General features: G+C 41.3%; 1 protein-coding gene across 1 annotated transcript in view; it reads right to left on the minus strand.

The window, feature by feature from the left end:
• The window catches only part of rapgef5a (Rap guanine nucleotide exchange factor (GEF) 5a), an 82,653-nt gene that overhangs the window by 42,288 nt on the left and 28,056 nt on the right, over window positions 1-12,309 (minus strand). Inside the window, exons 6-9 of the mRNA XM_053612502.1 lie at window positions 5,637-5,718; window positions 1,238-1,286; window positions 1,048-1,129; window positions 697-712 (exon numbers count right to left, since the gene is read on the minus strand). Of these exons, the coding sequence (XP_053468477.1) occupies window positions 697-712; window positions 1,048-1,129; window positions 1,238-1,286; window positions 5,637-5,718 (229 nt within the window). The remainder of the gene's footprint in view (window positions 1-696; window positions 713-1,047; window positions 1,130-1,237; window positions 1,287-5,636; window positions 5,719-12,309) is intronic.

The raw sequence follows: 12,309 nt of genomic DNA on the forward strand, positions 1-12,309 counted from the left end.
GCAAGCGCTTCAGAATATTGTGCAGTTTGCTTGATTTTGCGTTCATTTCTGTGACCATCATCAAAATCATGAAATCCGGGAGGGGCTGATTAGTAAACTTTCACCAGTCAATATTTACAATAAAAGTCTCCGGATGTAATGAATAGATGAGAGAATATCCCACCAAATCTGTCACTTTCTATGACTTTCTAATTCAGTTTTGTTGTTATTTGCAGTTTCCCAAACTTTTTGTGGCATCCACGTATGATCAGAACTACAACTGTAATGTCGAACAACAAAGTACCTTCTCTGAAAAGAATAATTATACAGATTTAGTCCGTAGAGTCCAATAATTATATTAGATGCTTAATTTACAAACACAGGCCGGACAAATCAGCAGCCTGGGGCACTGAGAACAAAGAGATTTTGTGTCTAGATATGTACTATTGGTTTTTTTAACTGTTTTTTTTTTTATTCATAGTTGCCTTTCTGACTTTAGCAAACCAAAAGTTTTCATTTGGTATGTAGCGATGTTTACACATAATTTGCTTCACACCATAACTACTGCACGCTCTAACCGTTTCGAATCCTACCACCTGCTGCACTACACACATCAGTAATAACACTACCCCGGAACATCTTTGCCTATAAAAATTGTGAAAGCGTTGTACAAAATGTGCATTGATTGTTAAGTAGCGCTAATGTTAATTCAATAACTGGCTTTAGAATTCTCCTGAACATTTTTCAGTAATTCGTTTCAGTTCAGATGTTCACCTAACCACCAATCAGGGCCTATATGAATGTAATTTTGTTATATAATATCATATCATTGGAGCTTGTGAAAGTGTGTGGTTCATGCTAAGTGTTATATTACGTACAATGCAATTTTAGTCTAAAGGAATCTATTTTTGATATTTTGCCATCACATCTGAGGAAAATCTTGATATTCTTGATGGCGTTTCAACTAAACACAATTCCAACTAAAATACACATGACTGAATATAAAATAAACGTAATCAACAACACAGCGTGAGGTAAAACCACAGAAATCTGATTTTCTCAGTGTACTGTACCTTGGCTTTGTCTTCAATTGGCTTCTGTGGTTCTTGTGGGGAACTTTCTCCAGTTTCCGAACTGTCGTCCTCAGACACTGCAATCAATCAGCAAGCAATCTATTAGTCCGACAGTGTTTAGTAAACACAGCCATAAAGAAGACACTCATTTATTTGCTTCCCATCAGAAAGCTCATTAATCTTACTTGATTTCCGTGCTTTCCTTGCCAGGGCAGCAGCTAGTTCGTTTTGTACCTGTGAGGAACAGAAAAGATGTTTCAGCTCCACTCATGGTACTGAACTGAAGGTTCACTGAGGAGAAAGTGCAGGAGGAAGTGCATGCTGCAGTATTTAGGACAGAGCTAGAACACAAACACAAACGATGAAAAATGAAAAAGCCCCAGACTGATGAACACTTCACAGTTCTTTCTTAATGCAGAAGTGCTGTTGAGAGTTTTTCTCTCAAGTCTGTGGAGGATATGTCTCACCACAGGACACTGCAGCTGACTTATTTCTTCAAATGATAAAAGGTTCAACGCTACAGAAGCAGCCCAATCTTGGCCAGTGTAAGGGAATGGCCAGTGTAAGGGAATACATCTGCTATTCAAATGCTGAGATCAAATTCAACCAGCAACAAACATACAAAACCAGTTATTTTTAGTCATTAAGCATATATCAAGCATTAATATTACTCAGCGTGTGCTTTTCCAGACAACAAATTAAAGAACAATGAGGAGTGTGCTCCTTCTGCCAGGGAGAGGCTATAACAAGCAGAGAGGGGTGGTGGTATGGTATTTCTGAAATGGTGTGTGGGGGGGGGGGTGTCTGTCAGAGTGCATATGAGGTGATAAAGGGCTAAACTGAAATGTAAATTTGATATGCTGATTTCTGTAAAGCTGCTTGTCCACTGTTAAAAGTGTAAAAATGTCCACTGTTAGAAGTGTAAAAATGTCCACTGTTAGAAGTGTAAAAATGTCCACTGTTAGAAGTGTAAAAATGTCCACTGTTAAAAGTGTAAAAATGTCCACTGTTAGAAGTGTAAAAATGTCCACTGTTAGAAGTGTAAAAATGTCCACTGTTAAAAGTGTAAAAATGTCCACTGTTAAAAGTGCTATACGAATTGAATTGAATTGAATTGAATTGAATAAGAGTTGTCAAGAGAAAGAAACAACAATATCAGTAATGAACTGCTAATGATCAGAAATTTTTAATTGCATTCTCTGATTTAATCTAGAGTTTAAACTTAAGTGCTATTAAATACTGTCCAAATATTATGGGGAATATTAATATCATCCAGGGTCCTCGGTCCTATATTTTAATTTGCTGTGTGGCCACTAGTTGCATTTCTTTCCCCACGAAATCAGAGATCCGGTGTGATGGAAATCAGTTTTGCTGGTTATGTTAATTCTATGCAAGTTCTATTGTTTTTATTTACACGCGAACACTCTGTGACAGCTACTTGTGGTCAACCCCAGTCTCGCTTACACCATTCGTAATGATGCTGTGCTCAGGTCCACAAAAATGCAAAATAATCCTCTTTGTTAGCTGAGAAAAATGAGAACGTATATAGAGTTGTATATTTGATGGACAGGGGATTACCCTTGCTAGCTCATTTATAACCAGCAAGCCAGCCCTGCACACACCATACACAAGTTTTACATTCCCTCGGCCCTGGACGTGTAACTAAGACATCGATCTGAGCCTTACAGACCATAGAGACTGCAGTGTTAATACATACAGGGCTTATGGGTTTCTGTGGAATGAAATTCATGCCAGAAAATGTGCAATACTGGAACAGTTACCAAGACTCATTCAGTACATTTTAGGCATTTTTTATTATTATTATTATATTATTACGTTTTGTAACTATTTTTAGGTACGGCGTTATTAGTTTCTAATATTACGGCTGTAATGTCTGATGTTAAGGGTGTAATCATTTACAGCTCCTCTGAACTCTTCAGCAGAATAATTCTTCAGCTTACTTCCTCGAAAAGAAGATTTATACAGAATTTCAACCAGTGTGTGCTCTAGCACTGAATACACACCGTTCTATCCCATCAATTACAGATGTTCATGTCACCACCCAGGAGCGAAACAAATCAGGGCATATCTGAACATAATTTCTCATGTAATTTACTGAAATTACCCGTGTTATTAATCTGTTCAGAAATCAATACAGACATTTGTCATGGAAAATTCACGCTAAGCACCATTTTCATGCTTAGATAACTCATACGTCTCATCTCACTGGTTGCCTGCTGGATATATTGTATAGCTGAGTCGATCACATCATGACAAAGGTGGCTGCTATAGTATGCGTACGTCACGAGGAAAAGCACTGCGTCTCATTTTTCAATGGGAATACGAAGAAAGTTCTTCGTAATTCATGCGCAGGAGCAGTTTCACAACAAATGTGGCTTTCATGAAAATCCAGTTAGCTCCAGTTAGCTACAAAACCTCTTGAAAACCCTGTGTAAATTTAGGTGTTAATTTACAGGTCTCAGAGACTACTATTTTTATCTTCTGTTTACTGCTCTTTATGGGGGTTTTTTTAACATTGAAAACAAAGGCAACTTTTCTCTACAGCAACTTTGCTATATATATATATATATATATATATATATATATATATATATATATATATACACACACACATATATGTACATATGGGAATGTATATGTGTGTGTATCTTGAAGTATATTTGAGTTTTAGATTATTATACTATTAATATACTTTTGCTTTATTGTTTTCAGGCTGTTGTGTTGATGCCCCTGTTTATACTGTATGGTGAAGCCAAAGACAAATTTCCACCTTGTGGACTAACTAACTAACTAGCATAGCCGCCATGCTGTAATGCAGTTCAGCCACTGCATTACCATAAGATTTAGTGCATGCCACACTTAGAAGGTGCTCTTTAATGGTTTGATCAACATTCTGTCATTTCCAGCTCTCTGTGAGCTTTGCCTTTGTGGAGTTTGGTGGGTGTCATTAAATGTAAATCAGCAATGCTCATGAAAATGCGCTTTGTAAATGATGTCTGATAGGCATTTATCAACATGTGAAAACGATGACAAGTGGTGTTACAGAAACTTTTTAAATCTGGCGAGACTTTTTCATTTTGATCTGTCCTATGATAACATTCACGCACTACTTTACTAAAAGATAAATGAGGCCTATTAAAGGCCTGCTCTCGCACTAGGTTTTGTTTCTTTTTTTTTTTTTAATCTTTTTTTTTTTACCTCAACCACCAATCAGGTCGGGAGGAGTGAGAAATCCAACATAGAACAGATCAAATGAAGATAAGGAGATTTATGACGTGTCAAATTAAAGATATTTCAGTGTAAGACACAAAGCCTCATCACAGTTAGGCTAAATATTGAGAAATTAATCTAATCTTTGTTTTAAGATTTTTCTAATCAACACTGTTTGTTTACACACTTAAACTTTGTAGTTTTTCCATCAGGAATTACCACTTGTGGCCAAAAATAAAGTTAAAATATTTGAACTATTTCACTTTTCACTGTCACAACAATTATGTAACATATATAAACTTATGTGTACATATATATACATATATATATACATATATATATATATATATATATATATATATATATATACACACACATACACACACACACACACACACACAACAGAACACTGCTGAATTCTGATTGCTCAGAAGTTGTTGATTAATTTTCTATAACAGCAGCTCTGACACTAACACTGACCGCAAAGGAAATCACAGGTTTATATATTAATGCATGTATTTGAATATGTTCCTGTTTCTATGGTAACTACTTGTACAGGAACTTGTAGAGCAGATGCTCCACATAAACAGATAAAAAAAAAACGCTACTATGAGTAATCGTTGTTATGCTGATGTTTTCTTTGAGGAGGTGCTTATGTAAGGAGTCTCCAGTGTCAGCACCTTATAACAGTCAGAGTTAAAGCTATAACTTTAATTTTACCGACATGGGAAACTCTTTAAAACAGAGGGATTGACAAGCTGTATTTTATATATATTTTGTCTTATTACCTTCAAGGGTGAGAAGAGAAAAGGGTGAGGGAATGACTGTTTATAGCTGCTATAATGTAGGTGGTCACTTGTTTTGTGGACGTTTCACAACATTAATGTCATTATAAATGGATAAAATGTAGGACGTGATTCTTTAATAATAATAATAATAATAATAATAATAATAATAATGCTGTGCAAGCTCCTTATTATGCCATAAGGAGTGGCAGTAATTTCTGCACTTGAAAGCTCCTTTACCTCTACACTGTGTGTGTGTGTGTGTGTGTGTGTGTGTGTGTGTGTGTGTGTTGTCAGTGCAGTGTTATTCCGAGCTCTGCTACATGACAGTTGCTGAGTGTGAGATAAGTACGACTGATCTCTGTGCCACAGGGACACAAGGGCATGATAACATGACAGATGGCCCTCCTTTGGGTTTAAATGGCAGCCATGAGCTGAACAGCACAGATACAGAAGGACCGGGACACAGGCAGCAATCTCCTGCATCGGTCACTTCTCTCTCTCTCTCTCTCTCACACACACACACACACACACACACACACACGCACACACACATTCACTCACTCACCGTGGATGTAAGCCTTTCCAAAGCTTTCATCTGCAGAATTTCGCCACAGATATCCCGTTTTCCTTCGGGATCCTCTTCGGGACTGGAAGAAAAAAACCAAACAACACAGATATCCAAATCAAACAAAGATGCCATCTAATAAACAAGCGTTATTCTCACACACACACACTCTCTCTCTCTCTCTCAGGTTTAATGCCTCTGTACTGCCCCCTTCTGAGCAGTAGACCCTGTACTCCGCACTCAGTATGATAAACCTCCACTAGTCATTTGTCTCCATTTTGACATCTCATACACACGCGCTTGACTCAAGCATCCGTGAAAATACCAGTCCTCGTCCAGAACAAACTGAGCACGACCCACAGAGAATACTCTACACAAGGAGAAATTGCCAAGCTACTGTAAGGGGACAAAACACATTTAAGGAAAAGGCAAATTTAAAAAGTAGACAGCAGACTTACTGAGAGACTTCGCTGCTTTTTCAGAGGCAACAGAATGGTTCTCTCTGTCACGCCATCAAACTCATCCTATAACCATAATATCTGGATCAAACATGGACTCGGATGCGTCAAACGTATTTATGTCATACTTTACACATGAAAGAAGTCCGACGACTCGGTGATAGGGAGGAGCGATGACCTAGCTACATTTCAACAAAATTTCTGAAACAGGTTTTTTTTTTTTTTTTTTTTATAAATGATGATACTGCGAATTTCTTTGGTTAATGAAACGGCATTTAAGTACATTGTTTATGCAGTATAAACTCATGGTGTGGTCACTCTAGCTGGGTTTCCATTTATACATTTGGCAATTTTAAAGGAATTCCATGGAAAAAATGCACATAAATCTGACTATGGTCATGCAAAAATCTTAAAAACGATGTAAAAAAAAAACCTGATTACGGGGAGAAAAAGTCTACAATGCACTATATCATTTATTTGAAAACCCATTTTCATCACCCGCGTCTTTACTGAGAGACCAAGTTTCCTACCTCAGCCCAATATTACTTTTTCAAATTTCCATACAGGATTTATTTTTTTATTCATATTTTTACAATTTGCATTAAAGAGCTGGATGGAAAACCCAATTCTGTCTGAGGTAGCAGGAGTCACTTTTATCCGTTCAGTATCTTTCGCAAAAAAAAACAAAAAAAATGTCTCAAAGCTTTACAATGGACTAATAGGAGAAAAGCAAGAAGAACTAGGAAAAAAGAAACAGTATAGGAAATTGTTGAACAGAAATAAAGCTGTAAAATGTGAATGCTTAAATACAATAACAATACAATAAAATTGTTGATTATTCATGTATTTGAATGTTTTAAACGGTAAAAGCCTTATGCGTGCACACAAATGCTTTCTTTCTTTTCTCTCTGTCTCTGCCTGTCCCTGTCTGTCTCTCTCTCTGTCTCTGTCTGTCTCCTGCTCTGTCTCTCTCTCTATGTCTCTCTCTCTCTCTGTCTCTCTCTCTAGCTCTGTGTCTCTCCATCTCTCTCTCTCTGTCTCTGTCTTGCCCTGTCTCTCTCACTTTCTCTCTCGCGCTCTCTCTGTCTCACTCTCTCTGTCTCGCTCTCTCTCTCTGTCGCTCTCTCTCTCTCTATCTCTCTGTCTCTGTCTCTCTCTTGCTCTGTCTCTCTCTTGCTCTGCCTCTGTCTGTCTCTCTCTTGCTCTGTCTCTCTCTTGCTCTGTCTCTGTCTGTCTGTCTCTGTCTCTCTCTTGTTCTGTCTCTCTCTCTGTCTCGCTCTCTCTCTCTCTCTCTCTCTCTCTCGACAGTTCTGGCCAAACTGGTAATAATAAAGACGTGTAATATTCAAATTGTATGCAAAAGATGTCAAGCAGTTGGAAGGTTGTGTACGTGACTGGAATATCCAACCAGCTCCTTTCTAAAGAAAGCACAAGTTCACACAGCTCCAGGAAACTGGAGAAACTATTTACATACAAGACACACACAAAAAAAAAACCTAAAGAAAACTCTCCATCCCTCCAACTGACCCGACCCTGATTTATTTAAATTCTCCAGTGTGAACTTTTTCTAACTCTGTCAGCACATACGGATGAAATGAACTGAATCCAATCCTACGAGCCTGATTGACATTTAGCGTGAGGTCGGGGAAGGAGGCCCGGATTGGACGGCTGGTGTCACACGGTCCGCCGCGTGTCACGTTCAATTCTGTCAGGGTGAAATTACAGGCGCTGGCGCATCCCGTCTTCCCTCAACCCCATCAAAATTCCCTGCTCACATTCAACGTGTCTATTCCTGGCTCGCCGTGCAGCCCGCGGACACAGATGTGCTGTCAGGACACAATGACGGGGATCAAATCAACCAAGCCATGCGTCGCTATCCTTCCATAATTTCAGATAAAAATACATGCCAGGCAATTCATGTGAACTGCAGGCAATACCAGATCTCCGGAGCAGAATTAAAAATAGAGTAAACACTGCAGCAGCACAGGTAGGACACCTGAACTGGAGATATTACCAGTAATGTGATATTATTAAATAAACAGAAGATAACAGGATGACTTCCAGCTTTTCTGCCCTTCATCACACACACAACGTAGCGATCACGAGGCTCTCTGCATATTCACTTCATCATCATTCTTGTAGTTGATTGAAAAAAAAAAAAAGATCTGATCTCTGACCGACAGATGTTTATTCCAACAGCTGTGTCTAAGAATTTGCATCTAAGGAGACAAAGACATTCCTCATTCACCAACCAAGTGTCTACACATTAACACACTGAAAATCACCTACAGGGTGTAAAAAAAAAGATTGTCCCCATTCCTGAGACTGACTCTGTAGTGCGGAGTGCCACTGTCCCCATTCCTGTCTCTGTAGTGGGGTGCGTCATTGTCCCCATCCCTGAGACGGTCTCTGTAGTGCTGTGTACCATTGTCCCAATCCCTGAGACGGTCTCTGTAGTGCTGTGTACCATTGTCCCAATCCCTGAGACGGTCTCTGTAGTGCTGTGTACCATTGTCCCAATCCCTGAGACTGTCTCTGTAGTGCTGTGTGCCATTGTCCCATCCCTAAGACTGTCTCTGTAGTGCTGTGTACCATTGTCCCAATCCCTGAGACTGTCTCTGTAGTGCTGTGAGCCATTGTCCCCATCCCTGTCCCTTTAGTGTTGTGTGCCATTGTCCCCATCCCTGTCTCTGTAGTGTTGTGTGCCATTGTCCCCATCCCTGTCTCTGTAGTGGTGTTTGCCATTGTCTCCATCCCAGAGACTGTCCCTGTAGTGCGGTGTGCCATTGTCCCCATCCCTGTAGTGCTGTGTGCCATTGTCCCCATCCCAGAGACTGTCCCTGTAGTGCGGTGTGCCATTGTCCCCATCCCTGTCTCTGTGGTGCTGTGTGCCATTGTCCCCATACCTGTCCCTTTAGTGTTGTGTGCCATTGTCCCCATCCCTGTCTCTGTAGTGTTGTGTGCCATTGTCCCCATCCCTGTCTCTGTAGTGGTGTTTGCCATTGTCTCCATCCCAGAGACTGTCCCTGTAGTGCGGTGTGAGATTGTCCCCATCCCTGTCCCTGTAGTGCTGTGTGCCATTGTCCCCATCCCTGTCCCTGTAGTGTTGTGTGCCATTGTCCCCATCCCTGTCTCTGTAGTGCTGTGTGCCATTGTCCCTATCCCTGTCTCTGTAATGTTGTGTGCCATTGTCCCTATCCCTGTCTCTGTAATGTTGTGTGCCATTGTCCCTATCCCTGTCTCTGTAATGTTGTGTGCCATTGTCCCTATCCCTGTCTCTGTAATGTTGTGTGCCATTGTCCCCATCGCTGTCTCTGTAGTGCTGTGTGCCATTGTCCCCATCACTGTCTCTGTAGTGCTGCGTGCTATGGTCCCTGTCCCTAACTCTGTAATGATGTGCGCCTTTGTCCCCATCCCTGAGACTGACTCTGTAGTGCTATGGTCCCTGTCCCCAACTCCGAAGTGCTGTGTGCTATTGTCCCCGTCCATGATCCCGTCTCTGACTCTGCGGAAGGTGATGTCTGTGTTTACAGACACAATACTGTTTAGTTGGCATTATCAACAATAATAAGAGAAAAAAAAGAAACCGGTTCAGCTCTTCTCTCTTAGTTGTCCTTTAACATGTTCAACCTGCAACCCACTCGTCCCTGCAGCCCCGCCCACACACTGACACCCCCCCATGCACCACCACCCCTCCGCCCCATCCCTAGAAGACAAAGAATCAGAGCGCAAGAGGTGGGAGATGAAGGAGAAGGAAAGAGAACGAGTATGCGGGGGTGGAGAACGAAAGAAATACAGAGCACTCCACTGCAGCGTGACTCAGGTGTGACTTAAAAGGCACAAGTAATGTGCTCGAAAATTCAAAATCGCAAATTGGAAAAGAAATAATGTGGCTCTCGTGTCACGGTAACATTCCCTGCTAGAAAAAAATACAGAAAGAAAGAAGTACAAGGACAAAGGTGTGGGTGAGAGGGATATAAACAAAGCAGAGTTAGAAAGATGGAGGGAGACAGAGAAGAAGGCTGATGAAGGAGTAAGAGTGAGAGAAAGGCAGTGAAGAGGACCACAAGACAGACAGCAAAAAAGAAAACAAGTGAGACAGTGAAAGAGACGGTAAAATAGCCAAGCTAGACAGCGAGAGAGACGGTGAAATAGAAGAGAAAGACAAGAGACAACAAGGCAGACAGAGAGAGAGACGGTGAGAAAGGCAAAAGAGACAAAAAGATGATAGCAAAATGGACAAGAAAGACTTGAGGCAGTGAGAGACAGTGAAAGAGAAGAGAAAGATTAGAGACAATGAGACTGAGGATGAAAGAGACAGCAAGAAAGATGAGAGTGAGACAGGGGAAGGGACAATGAAAGAGAAGAGAAAGACGAGACAGACGTTGAGAGAGACAGCGAAAAAGATGAGAAAGACAATGAGAGAGACAGTGAACGAGAAGAGAAAGACCAGAAAGACAATGAGATACTGCTGGAGAAACCACGTGAGAGAGAATCTTTAGTTTATCATTTCTTTTGTCTGCATTTACACACATTCCCGTAGAGTGGCAGAGAAACACACAACACAACCAAATGAGCGCAACAGGGTGTGTATTCACCACAAATACATCAGTCACGTTGTAGTTTTCCGCACGGTGGTTTAGTGGTTGGCACGTTCGCCTCACACCTCCAGGGTCGGGGGTTCGATTCCCACCGTGACCCTGTGTGTGTGGAGTTTGCATGTTCTCCCCGTGCTGCGGGGGTTTCCTCCGGGTACTCCAGTTTCCTCCCCCAGTCCAAAGACATGCATGGTAGGCTGATTGGCGTGTCCAAAGTGTCCGTAGTGTATGAATGGGTGTGTGAGTGTGTATGTGATTGTGTCCTGCGATGGATTGGCACCCTGTCCAGGGTGTACCCCGCCTTGTGCCCAATGCTTCCTGGGATAGGCTCCAGGTTCCCCGTGACCCTGAAAAGGATAAGCGGTATAGAAGATGGATGGATGGATGGACGTTGTAGTTTTCACTACAGCACTACAAACAGGGTTAGCACCTTCACTAATCACCATGGCGATTTCCGATGACAATAAAACTTCAAAAGATATTTACAGTGTGGCAACCTTATGCTGTGTGTCTGTGATAAGTGACCTCCTGAACTGATGCAGAGACCAACAGTTCTAACTCTCCCTCCCTCTCTCTCTCTCTCTCTCTCTCTCTCTCTTTGTCTCTTCCACTCTCGCTACCTCTCTCTCCCCATAATCATTATATACTTCGTTCGCCCCTCTCTCCGTATATACCTCTCTCTCTCTACCTTTCTCACCATCTCTTTCACTCTGTCTCTACCACTCCCACCATCTCTCTCTCTCAATACCTCTCACCCTCTATTTTACTCTCTCTCTCTCACTCTCAATACCTCTGACCTTCTATTTTACTCTCTCTCACTCTCTCTCTCTCAATACCTCTCACCCTCTATTTTACTCTCACTCACTCTCAATACCTCTCACCCTCTATTTTACTCTCACTCTCTCTCTCTTTCTCAATACCTCTCACCCTCTATTTTACTCTCTCTCTCTCACTCTCTCTCTCTCAATACCTCTGACCTTCTATTTTACTCTCTCTCTCACTCTCTCTCTCTCAATACCTCTCACACTCTATTTTACTCTCACTCTCTCTCAATACCTCTCACCCTCTATTTTACTCTCACTCTAACTCTATCAATACCTCTCACCTTCTATTTTACTCTCTCTCTCAATACCTCTTACCCTCTATTTTACTCTCTCTCTCTCTCTCAATACCTCTCACACTCTATTTTACTCTCACTCTCTCTCTCAATACCTCTCAACCTCCAAATCTTAAAACCTCTCACCCTCTATTTTACTCTCACTCTCTATCTCTCAATACCTCTCACCCTCTTTTACTCTCACTCTCTCTCTCATTACCTCTCACCCTCTATTTTACTCTCACTCGCTCTCAATACCTCTCACCCTCTATTTTACTCTCACTCACTCTCAATACCTCTCACCCTCTATTTTACTCACTCTCTCAATACCTCTCACTCTGTCTCTCCCACTCTCACTACGTCTCTCTCTCCAGACTCATTATATACCTCACTCACACCTCTCTGCCTATATACCTCTCCCCCTCTTTCTTTACCTCCCTCGACCATCTCTCTCTAATTCTCACCCCTACCTCTCTTCCTATATAACTCTTTCACATTCTCTCTACTTGTTCTCTTCTTCT

Source organism: Ictalurus furcatus, chromosome 24 (genome assembly GCF_023375685.1).
Source record: "Ictalurus furcatus strain D&B chromosome 24, Billie_1.0, whole genome shotgun sequence".
NCBI lineage: Eukaryota > Metazoa > Chordata > Actinopteri > Siluriformes > Ictaluridae > Ictalurus > Ictalurus furcatus.